This window comes from Ischnura elegans, chromosome 9, assembly GCF_921293095.1.
Source record: "Ischnura elegans chromosome 9, ioIscEleg1.1, whole genome shotgun sequence".
NCBI lineage: Eukaryota > Metazoa > Arthropoda > Insecta > Odonata > Coenagrionidae > Ischnura > Ischnura elegans.
Window position 1 is genome coordinate 9,187,145 of NC_060254.1, and position 19,583 is coordinate 9,206,727.

General features: G+C 36.9%; 1 protein-coding gene across 1 annotated transcript in view; it reads right to left on the reverse strand.

Moving 5' to 3' along the window:
• Positions 1 to 5,562: 5,562 nt before the first annotated feature.
• LOC124165881 (lysine-specific histone demethylase 1A-like) overlaps positions 5,563 to 19,583 on the reverse strand; it is a 63,369-nt gene continuing 49,348 nt past the window's right edge. Inside the window, exons 2-6 of the mRNA XM_046543422.1 lie at positions 18,730 to 18,882; positions 16,568 to 16,930; positions 12,794 to 12,954; positions 8,385 to 8,595; positions 5,563 to 6,753 (exon numbers count right to left, since the gene is read on the reverse strand). Of these exons, the coding sequence (XP_046399378.1) occupies positions 6,467 to 6,753; positions 8,385 to 8,595; positions 12,794 to 12,954; positions 16,568 to 16,930; positions 18,730 to 18,882 (1,175 nt within the window). The 3' untranslated portion in view covers positions 5,563 to 6,466. The remainder of the gene's footprint in view (positions 6,754 to 8,384; positions 8,596 to 12,793; positions 12,955 to 16,567; positions 16,931 to 18,729; positions 18,883 to 19,583) is intronic.

The window sequence follows — 19,583 nt, forward strand, 5'->3', positions numbered from 1 at the left end:
ACTCAGAAATGAATATTCTTATTGCCAACGCGATATCACCACTCAAAGTGAAAATATTAAAAATTTTACTCAGAAATGTTTATTCCTTTTGCGATCGCGAATTCACCTCTCAAAGTGAAAAAATTAAAAGTCTTACTCAGAAATGAATATTCTTGTTGCAATCGCGAATTCACCACTCAAAGTGAAAAAATTAAAAATGTTACTCAGAAATGAATATTCTGGTTGCCAGTGCGAATTCACCTCTCTTGTTCACCACTCTCATATGGCATACTTGTTGCAAACGCGATTTCACCGCTCAAAGTGAAAAAATTAAAAATGTTACTTAGAAATGTATATTCTTGTTGCAAACGCGAATTCACCACTCAAAGTGAAAAAATTAAAAAAGTTACTCAGAAATGAATATTCTAGTTGCAATCGCGAATTCACCACTCATAGTGAAAAAATTAAAAATGTTACTTAGAAATGTATATTCTTGTTGCAATCGCGAATATACCACTCAAAGTGAAAAAATTAAAAATGTTACTCAGAAATGAATATTCTTGTTGCAATTGCGAATTCACCACTCAAAGTGAAAAAATTAAAAAAGTTTCTCAGAAATGTATATTCTAGTTGCAATCGCGAATTCACCACTCGAAGTGAAAAAATTAAAAATGTTACTTAGAAATGTATATTCTTGTTGCAATCGCGAATTCACCACTCAAAGTGAAAAAATTAAAAATTTTACTCAGAAATGAATATTCTAGTTGCAATCGCGATATCACCACTCAAAGTGAAAAAATTAAAAATGTTACTTAGAAATGAATATTCTTGTTGCAAACGCGAATTCACCACTCAAAGTGAAAATATTAAAAAAGTTACTCAGATATGAATATTCTTGTTGCAATTGCGAATTCGCCACTCAAAGTGAAAAAATTAAAAATGTTACTTAGAAATGAATATTCTTGTTGCAAACGCGAATTCACCACTCAAAGTGAAGAAAAATAAAAAAGTTACTCAGATATGAATATTCTTGTTGCAAATGCAAATTTACCACACAAAGTGAAAATGTTACTCAGAAATGAATATTTTTGTTGGAAACGCGAATACACCACTTACAGTGAAAATATTAAAAATGTTACTCAGAAATAAATATTCTTGTTGCAAACGAGAATTCACCACTCAAAGTGAAAAAATTAAAAAATGTTACTCAGAAATGAATATTCTTGTTGCAAACGCGAATTCACCACTGAAAGTTAAAATATTAAAAATGTTACTTAGAAATGAATATTCTTGTTGCAAAGGCGAATTCACCACTCAAAGTGAAAAAATGAAAAATGTTACTTAGAAATGAATATTCTTGTTGCAAACGCGAATTCACCACTCAAAGTGAAAAAATTAAAAAAGTTACTCAGATATGAATATTCTTGTTGCAATTGCAAATTCGCCACTCAAAGTGAAAAAATTAAAAATGTTACTTAGAAATGAATATTCTTGTTGCAAACGCGAATTCACCACTCAAAGTGAAGAAATTTAAAAAGTTACTCAGATATGAATATTCTTGTTGCAAACGCAAATTTACCACACAAAGTGAAAATGTTACTCAGAAATGAATATTTTTGTTGGAAACGCGAATTCACCACTTACAGTGAAAATATTAAAAATGTTACTCAGAAATAAATATTCTTGTTGCAAACGAGAATTCACCACTCAAAGTGAAAAAATTAAAAAATGTTACTCAGAAATGAATATTCTTGTTGCAAACGCGAATTCACCACTGAAAGTTAAAATATTAAAAATGTAACTTAGAAATGAATATTCTTGTTGCAAAGGCGAATTCACCACTCAAAGTGAAAATATTAAAAATGTTACTAAATGCAAAAATACAAATCTAAAAAAAAAACTCTAAAATAACCCTTTTGAATAACCTTTTTTAAAAAAGCATCAGGTTTCCTTCATTCTTCTGATTCCTTTATATTATTTATCTTGACATGGAATTTTTAAACTAAGTATGTTGTAAGCAAAAAAAACATTAATGAAGGCTTACATTTTTGTGATTGCAAAAAAACTTTGGTTCAAGTACTCTGAGATTTAAAAAAATGCATATTCCATATATGCTTCACGGTAGATGCGAGCGTTGTAGGGGCCCTCGGGGATCACCGACAAGAGAGGAGGTTTGGTTGGAATGGAAAAAGGAAAAAGGCGTTGCGGCAATTAGGAGCTCGCGGACTCCTCCAGGGTTGGGATACCCATGCAGCAATCAATATCCCAACAACTTCCATACAACATTGTCGGCATTACTACATGACATCCATACACAATATCCATGTTGATCCAATTAACGTTTTATGTATCTGTCAAATATCCCTCGGACCCACCAAACAATATTGCAGCAATATCCAATAGCGGTATTACAACATCTGTTAGATATCTTCACAACATCTAATGAGTAGATAATGGGAGTGCTTACCGTGGTTTTTACCAATCCCCAAACACACAAACAAAAATTTTGTGCTCTTCATTTTTAAACAGAACATACGCCGCTTATGGATACTTTTTGGTTCTGCAAGTAGTCATGGATGTTACAAATAGGATATCTATGTAACGTTGTCAAAATATCCATCTGTAATACAATGTGTTCTGGATATATCAACCTTATTTAGATATCTGATGGATATCGTCTGCTGCTTGAGCAGGGTTTGAAGGGAGAGGATAGGGCAATCCCAACACTGCCATTAGGGCAGCATGGAACACTACTGGTGAAACTATGCTTTGATGTGTCTACGGATGGGACAGATTTTTCTATGGAGAAGGAAAATCTTTCAATTATTCCGTAGAAACAGGCTGAGTCAGCAGATACATTTATCCTTTCCGACCCAAACTCCACTACATGACATGTAGGGCACTTGAACAAAACCAGTAAATCACAAAAATAACAATGCTGAAACCACAGCAACAAATTATGATTAGAAAATATCATCCATGTAGTATTAACATGGTACATTGTTTTGCCGTGGATGCTACAAATAGGATATCTATGTTATGTTGTCAAAATATCCATCTGTAATGACAACGTGACAACCTACTTCCATCTGTCACTTAAAAGATAAAACATGTGACAACATTGTTACCATATCACTTTTTTGATTCATTCACACACCTTTTAAAGCTAAGCATGCTTGTATTTACAAAGGGAAACAACTCCACAAGGCAGTGAGCATGTACATCGATGCCATTTAAAGCACATGAAAGGGCTAATTAGAATTAAATTCAGCATTGAAGGGTGATCACTGGGAATTCGAATTTGGTGGCTACAGGTTAAATTAACCCTTGAATGGCTAGCGTGCCCATATGGGCACAGCTGCAGTGGTCTAAATAATTTCGTATAAATTCCGACCCAAACATTATAGAGCATGCTGTTTTCTCCAAAAATGATTACAATGTATCACTTTATTCGGTTCGTGTGCTTACGGCCAGCATTTGTACCAGCAGTTGACTGTGGCATGATGGGTATTCTTACTCACTCTGTTCGAGGTGGCAAAAGAGGAAAAATGGCGAAGTGTCTTCAGTAAATGCGATTTTTTTATTTTTTATACTCGGCTGAGTATTTAATCTTATCCTCATAATGAATGATGTCAACTTCGGTTCCTTTTGCCAGCATTGTGATATCTTTCGTATGAAACAAGGAATTTGAATTTTTTTTTGGGTGATCCCATATGGGCACGCTAGCCGGTAGCCGGGGGTGTCTTTTTTGGCTGGTTTCCTTTGCTACAAACGTCATTATTGGGACTGTTATCAAATAATTTCGATGTAAAACGCTAAGTTTTTGTCAATCTTTCATTTTTTTCTTATATCACTCGATTTTAACGACTTCAATATTTTTTGCTGTATTTTTTTGTAATATTTCCATTAATTTTTAGTACAAAAATACATTTTATACTATTCAACACTTTTATTCATGGTGCTTGCGTTATACTTTGCTCAGTATGAAGAATGATAGGGCTATTTTCTACCACTGGTAGACATACCCAACAATCAAGTGCATGGTGGAAGGGTTAAGGATGAGAAAGCTAAAACATGATGAATCCATGATAAAATATTTTGGCAATCATGGCTACAAACAGTTCAGACGGGGTGAAACTATAAGTTTCGGCTTTAAAATATAGTTCTTGAATGCTCCTCAAGATTACTTGGTGGACTTTAGCATATAGCAGGGACTGAGTGCTGAAGAAAAAAATAACTACCATAAATTCGTAGGTAAATGCTTTTCGTATTTGCTTATCATGTTGGACAATTTACTAGAGCAAGCGATAAATCTTTTCCATTTATTTTGACAATAGGTTTACTAGCTTTCCTCTTATAAGTCAGTTAAAATCTCAAGGATGTGAGGCTACTGGAACAATTGTGAGAAAAAGGATACTCAAAGGTCGAAAAAACAGCTAGCTAAGCGGCCCCGCTCCTTCCATGCTTTCGCACGGGAGAAAAAAGGGAATATTGTTGTTGTTAGATAGAATGATTTTTTGGTAGTGACTGTCAAGTCACCTTGCCAATGTGTACACCCAATCACAAAGGTCACGAGATTCCCGCGTGTTACCTCAAAAATGGTACAAGTTAAGCAGCCAGCAGTGGCAGAGCAGCTCTATATACAATATTTAGATAGGCGGAACTGATCTCACGGATCAAAATATCAACAGGTACAGGAATGCTATCAGAGGAAAAAATGGTGATGGTCCACATGAAGCTATTTCCTTGATGCTGTCATTGTAAATGCCTGGATCAGTATGGAAAATTCTGGTTCAAATATACCGCAGTAAACCTTTAGGCGAGAGATTGCACAAGTGTTTCTGTAATGAAAATGTACCGTTTCCAGAGCTGGTGGTCGTATTTAATATTCCCTATCAAGTGCAACTAATCATAGAAAGTCTGATGATATAAGGTATGATGGCAGGGATAACCAATTTGTCCCGTTTCATAGACGCCGATGTTCTTATGAAGAATATTCTTCCCGCGCGCGCTCAGACTGTGCTAAGTGCCCAGGTGTTTGCCTTCAATGAAATTCTAACTATAATACTCGGCAATTGAAAACCCAATATATAGTATTCAAAAACTCTACCAGCAATAAAGGACTAATTCTGATAATAAACTCATCGATAACGTGTTTTTTTATTCAATAACTGTTTTCAAATCTGTGTTATATACTGTTAAGATCTTTGGACAGCCAAAAAAATGTTTAAATCGAAAAAAATATAGTATAATGACTTGAAATTACTTCAAATTGCTAAATAAAAGAAGTACTATAGGTAAATGCGAAAATATATGGCGTATCACGCAGTAAAAATAAGAATTATGATGGTTCGAGCGATTCTTCTGCAGAATGCAGACCGGTGGCCGGAACGGCTAGCGTGCCCATATGGGCACACCCCCTCTAGCAAGAACGAATCAACAGAATTTTAAAACTAAGTGTTTATCTGAATCCTTAGGAGGTAATCAATTAGTTTTTAACGGAAAAACAAAATAAAGCTCCGAAAAAAAACTCCGCTGTTTAAGGGTTAAGAGAAGAAGAGGCAGTACAAAATTAAATCTTTGTCAGTTTTGCTTAGTTTTTTACTGTTTTTATTAGCACAAACACAAATGAATCCAACAGCCTAGCACAATTAGAAAGTAGACTGGGAAAAATTAAAACTAACATTTATGTCAGATACATAGTATGCCAATGCCTCCATTGCTTCTTATTAAAAAAAAACATGTTTGCTGGCATAAGCTCTGAGAAATCATGATTTTAAATGGGTTTGTCAAGGTTACCAGGGCTCATAGAGGAATGGAAAATGCATAATACTGAGGGTTATGAAACATTCCCCTCCCTTATTTCAAAGTTGTGACAACGATGGATGCCACCTCATGAACCATACATCACTTCCTCTATGAGAAAGATTGTTGCCAGAGAAGTCTAAAAAGCATTTTTTAAAAACTTTGGGTAACCAATTCCATATATATCTCCTCAGATGAATATCATGAACTCGATGACAGAAAATAAAATCAAACTTGGCAGTGACATAAGTGTCAATAGTCCACCAAAACCAGCTAGCAAGCAAACAAGTACATAGTTAAATGAAAATTGAAGTGAGCCTTTACATTCTAACCGTAATGATGAATATCAAAATACAAACATTAATGATGACTTAAAACTATTCCATAATAATTCCACTGAATCATTATTTATTCATTACATTATGCTTAAGTTCAAACTCTACTGATTTCTAACCTACACATCAACCTACTTCCATCGATCACTTAAAAGATAAAACATGGGACAAAATTGTTACCATATCACTTTTGTGATTCATTCACATCTAATGTTGCTGCGTCCTTGTGCATTCAAGGCTTGAAAAACAGAGATCAATAAACACACACAAAAAGAGAGACATAAAAACAATATTCCAAGTGGTTAACCACTAAAAATAAATCATTGTAATTTCTTGTGGAATGTTCATCAGATGGAGTTGGTTTGTGCAACGTTTCCACTGTGAGGAATGGAAGTCACTCCAGCATTAGTGCCAGGCCTAGCATTTGGAGGAATAGTGGCGGAAGCACTAGATCCTCCTGGTGTTGTGTTGCCAGGGACAGGCTGAGGCGGGACCGTTGGCTGAGTCGCAGGAGTTGACGGAGGCGGAGCATATGGGCATCCAATGAACTGGTCACAGATGCGACCACCCTCTCGGAGACCGCTGAGGAAGGCCCCATGCACGGTGGCTGGGTAATTACGAATCGTGTGCTCCCCTGTAAAGCAAAATATCATGTGCTCAGCCAAGATGCAACTCTAGTTCATCAATCACCATTCAACAAAAGAACTTTTTCACAGGTCTAGATGCTACCCCACAAACCTCCTTAATAGCATGTGGGCGTTTTCCTGCAGTGGGTTTTTTTGCAGAAGGATATTACACCCTTATCCTCATGTTTTTTCCCACAAACAGAAATCTTTTTTCACAAAATTTTCACATACACTTGTTTATATTTTTGATATTTGACAAATAGTGTATATTGTATATATTTTGTATTTGTAAACGTTTATCTACCTTTTTTTAATACGTCTGCATTGACGCTATCAAGGGGTTAGGTGGAAGAGGGGACTTCTTAGTCTCAACCTCGCCCGAATAAAGGCATATTATCTCCTCCACCAATTGTAAAATATTACTATACGCAGATGACTGCAAAATTTTTAAACAGATTGATTACCCGAGAAACTGCCTTGCTCTGCAGAAGGCTCTCGAGGCCATGGACCAATGGTCTGAGATTTGGAGTCTGAAAATTAATCCAGCCAAGTGTTCCATCCTACCTTTCACCCTACACAGTCTATCCTGAGTAAATATTATGTACCAATTATCTGGACATCATATTCCTTCAGTCACCTCTCAGAAGGATTTAGGGGTTATTTTTGACTCTAAGCTGCTCTTCCGTGAGCACATTAAATCCATTTCCACCCGCACTGTCTTTGGTGGGTATGATGTATCGCCACGGTGAGGTGTTGGATTTAATTGCTCCACACATCTTCTTCCTTTCCTGTGTCTCTCCGGTCCTAGAATACTGCAGCCAAATCTGGTCTACGGCCCCACCTTCTTCATTAAAGCTCCTGGAACGCCCTTTGAATTTTTTCCTTTCCATTGTCCGCTACCGCCACTTGCCTTTTCGTAACTTCTCCCTCGATAAGATTAGATCCTCTCTTGGCATTGCTACTTTAGCTGAACGCCATGTCCTCAATGACTGGAGACTATTCTTAAATATCATTGATGGCAAATACGGATCATCTGACCTTCTTTCTTTTTTTCCGCTTCGTGTTCCTTCGTGCACGACGAGGTCGAGTGACCTATATCATTGTTTCCTAGTGACCTATTTCATTTGTACCCGCCTTTCTGTCTCTAAACATTCTTTTCTATTCAGACTTCCTTCTTCCATTAACTCCTATGCCAAATGTGTTCCAAATTTTGATCCTTTTTTTTCATCCCTCATCCATCTTGCACCATCACCATCGTAATTTTCCCCCTATTCCTCGCACCACCCGATGAAATTTACTATTCTTTGTTATTTATTTGTATATACTGTTGAATATTTTTTGTAAATTATTGGTTATGTTGCTTAATATTATTAAATTGTTTCTCCTGTTATTGTAATACTCTGTAATTGGCCTCATGCTGTTTTTGGACTGGATTAAATAAATAAATAATCACTTTTAATTTCACTGTTCTACGTTGATTAAAAACTACAAAATATCATTTCATTACCTACCATTCCATTTCAAAAGAACCACAGAAAAAATAAATAGGGGATAGAAGCACGATATTCAGAAAGCAGGTGCATAAATTGAAGAGGAAAGGGTTAATAATAATAATAACCATAATAAAAGCAGTACATACCTGCAAAGAACAGCCGTGGTGGATTAGTTGGGCTGGGAGGCTGCGCTCCAGGCAATGTCCCAGGCTGACCAGGAGCCGCATTAGGCGGTGGAGGAGTGACCGGAGCTGCCAAGATGTCATAATCACTCCCTGACGCTCCAACGGCCACAAATGAATACGACCCCCGGGACCAAGGATCTGCTCTCCAGCGTGTCACCACAGTTTCCTTTGGCTGGAATTGCATTCAATCACAAGTTACGTATACAGTAGGCACAGAAAAGGCTCAAGTAGATTGAAGTCATTCTGCAACATTGAAATGCGTGACAAAATCTAAACATAAATAACTTAGTTAAGCACACATAACTGCATCAATGACAAGATAGAAAGTCTTTATGTTTCATTTAAAAAATTGATTTCTTTATGTTTATTTCATTTGAAAAGAAATTAACACCAGTGTTTTTATTGTGACACACGGGACAATAAAATAAAACTTTTACTCACTCAGCAATTCAACCTTCACGTATGTTTTGTTTTGGATAGGTACAGTGGTGGATTGAAGGGAGGGAATTATTGGTAAACTTTTTTAAAAATGACGCAAGTTTTATATGAGGAAAAAAAATAAAACAGTGTCAACACACTACTGTATTGGAAGTTTCTAAGTAATAAGAATTCTGCACTTAAGCCAAATTGCTGAGGTCTGTGAGCATCTTCACTGATTTCACAGTTGAAATGAGACCTTAAAGCAAGCACTGGTATATATGATGCCCAATTTTTAAAGCCTAAATGAACAGGCTTTCCCCTGATATATTGTTTCGCATAATGCTTCCCATAATAACCCCTAAGAAAAAATTGTATAAACCTGTATAGAATTTGTATACATTCTTATACAATTTTCATGGCAATGTATAAGAATGTACACAAATTTTATACAGGTTTATACAATTATTTCATAGGGGAAGGTATCATGCTCTCAACAATCGATTAGTTTTCTTCAAGGCTGCCAAAAAATTTGATGGCAATTTCAAGTATCGTCCAAATGGTCTGATTTTGAGCACACAGTAACATCCTTCACTTTGTGAGCTCTCATTTAGGAGTGAATATCGTAATATAGATTCAAATCGGTCACAGCAAACGCTTTCGATAAGTGCACGGGCACATCATTCTCTTTGGACCAAAACAAACATTTATTAGGACACTAGCCAGCCGGTGGCATTGCTCGGGAAGGATAGCACCCACAGAAGGCGAAACCTAAAAGTTGGAATTCAAGGTCACATTGACCTCTCAATAGGAAAATATGAAAGAAAGTATGAAGAAACATGATTTATCAGAATGAATGATTAAAAGTAAGGATGGTCGGATCGGATACCTTGGATCCAAATATCAGCAGATACATCCCTCCATCGCATACATTGGATCCAAAGTCACGGGAGACATTGGATCTGGATCCGAAACTTTAAATAATAGCTTCAGTGAATGTAACGCCTCATAAGGGTGGAAAGAGTTCCGATTCTCTCTTCGAATGTGCCGTCGCATGCGATTCTTGTCCTACTCATGAACCGTTTTGTTAGAAAGGTCGTGCAGAGGTTACGTAGCAGAATTTCAGCCATGGAAAATAAAAAAAGCAAAATACGACTGGCACATAGTGTGACTCTTCCCAAGAGATTGAACAATTAACAAGGGAATCTCAGTGTCATAGGATAATAATGACCTGAAAAATAACAACGTCGCAGATTTCAGAAAATCACCCTCGGCCGTCCATCAACCTGTGCCTCTGTTGTTTTTTTTTCATTTTTGAAATCACACAGCCTATAAAAATGATTTTTAGTTTATAAAAATATTAAAATGTGTATGAAAATCTAGAAAGCATTCCTTTGAATGTATGTACCTACCCAGAATAAACTTGAATAATTACTTCGCTTAATAGCAGGAATTAGAAAATGCATTTGGAACTAAAAATAATTGATCCGACAGATCTGGCTCTGAAAATCAAGGATCCAATCCAAATCTGGATCCGAAAAAAATCTTGGATCCGTCCATCCCTAATTAAAAGGACAGCATGGAAAATCGTGGGAAATTAATCTTAGAACGGTGAAGTTGCTAGAAAAGGCAGTATTGGAACTAGAAGATTTACAAGCATGGCAGAGTGAACGGAGATGTAATCGGAAGAGGAAGCAGAGGGTGAGGAATGTGTGCTAGGTGGTGCCAAGTGCACTTGCAGGGTTTGGTAATGAGAAAATAATGCTAAGGAAACATGGGACGCAACAAAAAGTTACGGGGTTCACAAGCACGAGATGCACCTATGTACAATCTTTGGCCGCAATCCAGGCAGCCATATCGAAATGCACAGCGGACAGACAAAAGACAATCTTTTATATATAAGAAAAGATTTAGCGTAGCCTGACAATATCATATCACTAAGGAATGCCATAAGTTCCTCCTTCTCCAAAGCTAGGTTCACTTTTTTTATAGTTAGCAAATATGCCACTTTGTCTGCAAATGTAATTTAACAGTTTATCTGAAAATAATAAAGAAAAAGACCAGGTGACCTTCACATTTCATTACCTTTTCAGAATGAAGAAATACATTTCAGGTTAAATAGAGGATTCCCCTTTCTCCACCCACATAATTTATATGCTGTTACATTTGAGGGTACGCTTGCATCATTAGTAGAGATGCGTGAAAATTGCAAATGCGATAAATGCAATATAGATGCGATGACTTGACTGTAATGATATTTTTACAAAAATCTGCCTTTTCGACGGCAAAAGTCGTACATTTTGTGCCCAGCGCAGTTTAAATGCTCCGCCGACACTCACCGCTTAAAGCATGTGAGCGACTGGCCAGCTGCTAGTTGGCTGGGACTCTACGTGGCCGCGAACTACAAGTGGGTGCGGGCAAGCTACACCTCCACCAATATATGTCTTATTCCTTAATTTATCATTGTTCTACAACATAATCATTTAAAATATTCTGTATTTTGTCATATAACTGTGTTTCACTACATTTTATCGTCATCTACCTCATCATGGAAATAAAAAAATAGATGCTACAAAATGTGATAAACTGTTATTGAAAGTGCGATAAAATAAAAATGAAAGTGCGATTTTCACGCATCTCTACTCATTGTGAAAATTAAAAATTGACGCAACAAAATGCGATAAACTGTTTTTGAAAGTGCAATAAATTAAAAATGAAAGTGCGATTTTCATGTATCTCTAATCATTAGTCACCTTCAGAGGTGCCATTGGGTGTTTATATTTACAGTACTTCTCCGAATATAGTCCCTCCCAAATTTTGAGGCTTCAGTTTCGGGAAAAGTTAAAAAAATGCATTTGAATAATGTCCCCCCCCTTTTACATTTACCTAGGGCATTTTTGGAAAAAAAGGGGGGACTATATTCAGACATATACAGTATTTATTGCCAAGGCCAACAATCTTTTTATGGATAGTTACTTACAATATGCTTGTATTCCACCATTAAATAATATTAACTTGTTAACTTAAATTAATATTAAAATACAATGCTAAAATAAAAATTTGTGGTTAAAATGTAAGAGCAGATATCTTTAGATTAGCTACGAGAACTGACCCCCGTGCTTGGCGTCCAATATATCAGACCTGTCAGTGTTGATAACAGATGCAAAATAATACAAAAAAACTTGAGAAAATAGAAAATAATAAGATCAACCTATGCATCAAAAATGAGATTAAAATTATCAGAATCGTATCGGGCAAAATACTTCAATAAAAAATAATTTACTTACTTCGTGCGGGTGGCTGAAAATTCTTTCTATGCCATGTCTCACATAAATGTTTCTCAAGTTGTTATTCAATTCAAGGAGTTAACTAAAATACTAGCGGAGCGATGAAGACAGACAACCATTTGAACTTAATATAGTATCAAAATGTAGCGCTTGTGAACTGGATCCCAGAAAAAAAGATTAAATATGCGTGTCTGATATATCGGCTGCTATGCACTATGGGTTAATTTCAGTATAAATTGAAAACATGATTAAATTTTAGGAAGCTCTCTAATGAAAGTTTTCATCAGCTTAACAAAGAGTGGGTAAAATAATTGAATAATACATAAAAGCCACTTGTCTATGCATATCAGACCTCAGTTGCATTGTTGCAGAGAGGTATTTCATATCACGGCAAGTAATGAACCCTTCCCACAAAACAATCACCTTGTCTAAAACTAAGCCCAAATTAACTTAAGATAAATAAAATTTACGCAGATGTAGGTGATCATTTTTAAATGTGTGAAGTAAGGTGATTTGAGGTGTTCCATTTGTATTATGACGGGTTTAAATTATGCAGATGTAGGGATTTGGACTACATTGAATTGTGCGGTTGAGTATAACAGGAAGTTACAGTACAAGCAATTAGCAATATTAGCAATAACAGGACAAGCATTGAATGTTACTTACCTGGGGAACTGCACTGTTTCCAAATATGCCTTTAAGGACTGCAATGCAGCGACCAACTATGACATCATCGCTGACATTTTCCATAATTGCAGCTGCCTCACCAGCGACAAGAGCCAACAGAACAGGGGCTCGGTACAGGTTCCAGAAAAGGAACAGTTCACCTGTGGAAATGACAAATTAATTAATGCAGGGGTATAGACACTGGTTGATTCATTAGGTAATACATATAAAATAAAAATAATATATATATATATATGCCCCATTGATTTAAGATAATACAATGGGCAACTCAAAAACTACAATGCAATAACATCATAATAACATAATACGTGGTACATTTTTTCAATCACAATCTCAAAGATGCAGTAAAAAAATTCATTGGCATAAAAGTATAAGTTCAATAAATATTCATCGCCACACTTCTCATACTGATTCAATTTAGCTATTTTTTTATATTTCCATGGAATTTTTCATATATTTTCAGGGCCATATTATATAAGTTTGGGAATGAAGATATTATGAAGATAGGGAAATATAAAATTTTTAGGAAATATTACAAGGCACAGTAGGATTTTTTGTGAACATAGTGAAGGCAAAGGTGTTCTGGAAAGAAGGAAGTGGGAGATCAAAGATTCAGTACATGAACACAGCACAAGACCTGATGCAAGCTGATAATCATTGGTGTTTCAAGAAAATTGCAGAAAATAGAGCTTTATTGGTGCAGTGATAAGGCAAAGCATAGCTAAAGAAGTCAAAGCCCTATGATGTAATTCTTTCCCGGCGAATTAATTGCATGAAGTCTTCTCGTGATTTCCACCGGATTAATTTGTTGTACATCACCAATGTTACAATGTATGATTCATCCATCATCAACAGGATGAAAGAATAATTTTGATGGAACATAAACGTTTCAATCTCAATGTTTTTTGTTCAGTCAAAATTATTCTTTCGCCCAAATGACATTGGAAGAGTTATCTGTAGTCATCATTGGTGATAAACAATCAAAACAGTGGAAATCCCAAGAAGAGTTCATGCAAGTCACAAGAGTCTTACACAGGATCCAGGGGGCTTAAGCACTCCCTGATACATTTTCCCTGGTACTGAATACCCGCTATAAATCTGCTGAGGATACCAGTAGCCCAGAGGCAGCCATCGTCAAACACTGCATCTTTTAATGTAGTCATATCTCATTATTTCAAGCAATAATGGACGATGAATTTAACTTTAAGCACAATGCAAGAGAAATATATAAGTGACCTATTGAAATGTATGGTTTTCCAATGTGTGCCAATTGAAAACAAATATGCATCAGTATAGGAAATCTCCATACCTCCACATTGATGAAGAGGTTTTACAGGCAATAAATTTCTGAAGAGAATTTCTGTCTTTGTGTCAATGCTCAGCGCTCTTTCTAGAATGATTTTTTCCATTTCCAGGGCACTATCTAAGGTTTTTCTAAAACATTGAGGGTCGTGGTAGAGTATTCCTTGCCACTATTCTTGCATTAGTTGAACAGTGATCCAAGTGGATTCACATTTTTGCCATGGAAAAATTTCCCTACCCTGGGAATCCAACCATGGACCTTAGGCTTCCTGTGACATTGCACAGACCACTATGAAATCCAGGTTCCTTACGGATTACAGCAATTTTTATTCCCTTGGGTGGACCCATGAGTCTGACATCTAGCACCGTCAACCTTTGGTAAAATTGCCATGGGAATCAAGGAGCCTGGAGAGCATAGTGTTGTATGCAGTAGCTCAGAAAGCCAAAGGTCCATGGTTGAATATTTGGTCCAGAGGAAATAGGGTGGTCTCCTATAATTTTTTATTGTCTAAATCGAAAGATTATTTCTCCTGGAGTATGTATTTCACGCTTTTAGATTTTTAAACGACAATATCTATTTTTCATGATTAAATGAAAAGTGAATATTTTTAAGCATGCGAAAAGGCGACAGCTAAGTATGAATGCTGGGAAAAGCCCATGTGACGTCATTATAGTTCCCGCTGCTGCAGTGTGAGTAAACCTTGGGGCGATGATATGTGCGTCGCTGCGATGCAGGCTGCTCGCAGGTAGCGCTTGACTTAAATAAGGATTATTAATACCTTATCAAACAAATGAAACTTTCCTAGCCAGCAAGTTTTAATAGGTGATTATTAAGACATGTTTCCCTGAGTTCTGTGCCTCATACATGCATTGGTAATCTCAGACGATGTAAAAATCCTGACTACTCGTATAGCACCAAGGTCCCTGTGACGTCACGTGGAGTGGCATCGCATGGGTGCCAATCTAGCCTTTTCCAAATGAGGTTAAAATTGACCATTAACATTCGTCTTAACTGGGATTTCTATAACCAAATAATTTGTATATTATGAAAAAACTAATGGTGGGTAACAAATCGCAATCAATGAATTTCATTTTCTTTGATGAAGGAAACTAACCTAATAATCCCATGGGAATAATGTGAGTTTCCACACCATTTATGCCGCAGGCTTGAAACATACCACATGATCAATTGGATAATCCCTTGGATATAGCTAGTATATTTTAATGTTAAAGTATTTAGATTAGATACTGCAACATAGCAAAATATTCTGAAAAAGACGATGGGGCATCTGGAAACCAAATGAGCAAGTTCCCCAAGGGCCAAGACTAATTAAATACAGTATTATCATTCTAATGAATGGAATACATGCTTAACACACGTAGTTTCAATGCATTCATTACAGTCCCGACTATAAAAATCCATTCTGTAATCATTATGACAAAGACTAAATAAATGCATACATGCTACATGCATTGGATCCATTCAAATTTCACAAAACCACACACACACACACCCACACCAAAACAATAAGCAATAGTAGCATATAAATTCAGTTGTTAAAATAATGTCCTTCTTTCAAATAAAAACTGAAAATTCTCCTTATGTCGGCGAGGTACATCACAGATTGAACTTTGTTTTAATTTTATACTCTATGAGGATTAATCACAAGAAGACCAAGGTTATGCCGTTTTGTAAAGCCTCACAAGCGAGGAATGTTAGACTTAAGATAAATTTGGGTGGTGAAAACCTTGCGCAGGTTGAGCAGTTCAACTATTTAGGCAGTACGTTAGAGGAAAACCCATACAGTAGTAAGGATATTAGGAAGAGAATTGCATTAGCAAAGGAGGCGTTCATGAACAGAAAGGAGCTCTTGGGAGGTTCGCTACGTAAGAATTTAAAGAAAAGGTTAGTGAAGAGTCTGATCTGGAGTGCAGCGCTTTACGGTGCAGAAACGTGGACACTTAGGAAGGAGGACGAGAGAAGACTCAAGGCATTCGAGATGTGGGTGTGGCGAAGAATGGAGAAGGTGAAGTGGGCGGAGAGGAGGAGGAACGACGATGTGCTGGACATGGTGGGTGAGGATAGGCAGCTTTTAGATGAGATACGTAGGAGACAGAGGGTATGGATGGAGCGAGTACTTAGTGGGGATGGGATGTTGAAAACAGTGTTAGAGGGAAGAATGTTAGGAAAATGAGTGAGGGGAAGGAAAAGAATAGGATTTTAGATAGAATGAAAGGTAGTAGGTCTTATTGTGCACTGAAGAGGGATTTGCATGATGTAAGGGGAGGCTCCCGGAATTCTTTTTAAGCACTCAATGGAAACCTACCTTAATTGGTAGAATACTTTAATATGTAATTCTCATAAAAACATACTAACTGAACACTTGAACCTTAAAAACAGAGGTTTTGGTAAAAACTGAACACTAAAATAAAAAATTAATACACACGTACCGCGACTGGCAGTGGTGCTCCCGACGTGGCCAAAGAGATTGGCATTGGGATCCCAGAAAGTCCTCTCGAAGCAGAGGACGACTTTGTTGAGGTTCCCGAACCCCAAGCGCTGGATGGCGGCCACCTTCCACTCGGGCAGGGGTGGCACGAACTGCACGGCATTGGCAGGGGGGGCTGGGGAAGGACCCTGAGTGGAGCCTCCACCCATCCCAGACATGCCAGCACCAGAGCCTCCAGCTGCACTGGAAGATCCACTGTTAGTGCCAGTGGGGCCTCCGCCAGATGATGCATTAGGAACACCAGTGCTGATGCCAGTCGACTGTTTTAGAACACCCAAGGGCAAGGTGCAAAGGACAACATCTCCTGCGGGAGTGAAATGAAAGTTAAAATGATGTAACCAGTAGTTATAATAGTTATATGTTAGAATTGACCGTTAAAATTCGTCTAACCTGGAATTCTAAAACTAAATAATTTGTATATTATGAATACACTAATGGTGGGTAACAAATCGCAATCAATGAATTTCATTTTCTTTGATGAAGGAAACTACCCTATGTGAATTTCCACGCCATTCATGTCGCAGGCTTGAAACATACCACATGTTCAATTGGATAATCCCTTGGATATAGCTAATATCCAAGGGATATAATATGGGGGAATGGGGGGAATATGGGACTAATGTGGGGGAAAATTTCCCAAAAATCAACACCTGCTGACACTTAAAAAATACACAAGATTTTTAATATGGCTATCTATGCGTTTGTTGTATTTTGTGTATTACGGAGCCTCAATCATTTAATTTAATATGACTCTGATTTCTCCCGAGCTCCTCCGGTTGTAGCCCAGATCCCAATTTTTAGGGTCCTGGTCGACGTAGGGATGCGACAATATAAAAATAAAGAGAATATTTTCTACAGTACTTGTTGCATTTTGTTTTTAATCTCAAATATGAGATGACCTATCAGACCCTTGTGTTCCCCCAGAAAAAAAATCCTGGATCCGCCCCTGCCTGCTGAGTTTCATTGCAAGGGCCGACCCAGGATCAAAAGTAGGCGGGGGGGGGGGGGGGGGGTTCAATTCATGGTTGTCTAAGTTGGAACTTTTAAGCATGGAAAATGTGAATGAAACCAACATTTTAAGAAAACTATATCAGCGCCATATTAGTTTTTAAAATTATTCCTTGAAAAAATATTATATAATTACATGCCTTATACTAATATCATTTTCCGTGGGTATAAAGAAAATTTGTTGAAACCTTTCGTTTTAATCCAGTCCTGATTTTCCTTGAAGACTTTCATGATTTCTGCTTCTACGGGGGGAGGGTCAGCTGCCCCCTCCTACCCATCGCTGGGTTCGCACATGTTTCATATCCATGAATATTTGATGAGCCTAAAGGCCTGGTGACACGGTACATAAACAAGTATGAGTAAATGTTGGTTTTCAAGAATGACTTTTGCGTACCGGAACGCAACACGCACGAATGCATGTACAAAATAGGAAGAGGTTCTATTTCCCGTTCATGAGTTTTCACAAGTTGGGTGGTTACATGGTGCATTTTCGTGTTCATTCACGCGTTCATACATTTAAAAATCAACGTGTACGTGTTAATGCAACGTGTTACCAGGTCTTAATAACTTATTTTGTAATTTCATACCCTTATAGAAATAATGCTGCCAAATTAAGCAGAATTTATACAGGTAAACTACTACACATCAAAAGTATTTTTAACGCGTCTTTTCTATTCATGAACATTTTTTCCATAAATGCAAAATTTAATCCTGAAATACATATTTTTTTACTTTTGTGATCATAAAATAACATTCCAAATACTCAAAGTCCACTAGTTTCATTTTAAGATAGTATTAAACGGCTCATCCTTCATGCTGAGAAAAATTACTCAGTGAATTCATTACTTATTAATAGATTTATAACAATTTTGGAAAATCTCCTTCGTGTGAGCTAGATTTGATGATAAGAAAATTTTCATTGAAAATATTGATTGTATTTTTTAATTTTTTATAATTAAACGACAATAAAATAAACATCGGAATCAGCCAATCAGGGATTTTAACAGGGCTCTTTTCTATTTTAATCTTTGCAGCATACGCTCGAGCCGAAAATAGCTCTTGTTTATATTTACTCTGCGGAATGGCCTCGCTTACCTTTGTACGTGACTGGGTTGGAGTGGTTGCGTGAATTGGACGTGAGAATTTCCACGCCGTGAGTCCCGTAGCGGATCTGGCGCACGGCCGTGTTCAACTTGATGTCCAGGCCTTCGGAGAGGGCGACCGGCACGCACGAGTAACCGTTGCGAACTGCGGGAGAAGAAAAAAAAACATCGAAAATCAATGACGTTATCAAACGGGAGGACGTCCAAAATGCCTCGATACTATTGTGTATACCACGGTGAATAAATGGAAGACGTTCCTCAGCAGCAGCATTACAATGTCTCTGAAAAACAGTCGTATTGGATTTTGGACCTAAAGGACTTCCAACGTGTCCTCATATTCTAGGAACCATATTCACCAATAGCACATATTTTATTAATAATTTCTCTATTTGTCAGAATATAAGTTCTAATTGCACTTAGAAATTCTGCCATTCTCCATGCAAGGTCGCAAACTCCATGTATTGCTCTCGCGTTTGCAATCCCATTAGTTAATTCATTTTAACCGATGCATCGAAATGCGACCCGCTTTACGCCATCAGGATAATTATGCACATCTTATAACTCCACGAAGAGCTCAATACTTCTTCATACATTCCATACATTTTGGAGACGGATAACTAGCTTAAAATTATGCTATCATCTTAAAATGTTCACGTATAAAATCGTTTCCGGCTTAATTTTGTGGAATAATATATATCCATGATTAAAGCACAAATGGTAATATCCACACTGTTTATTTATCACTTAACCGACTATGGTTTCGACATTTGGTGTCATTTCTCTTGAAAATAAGTGATAAATAAATAGTGTATAGGGTTAAGTGATAAATAAATAGTGTGGATATTA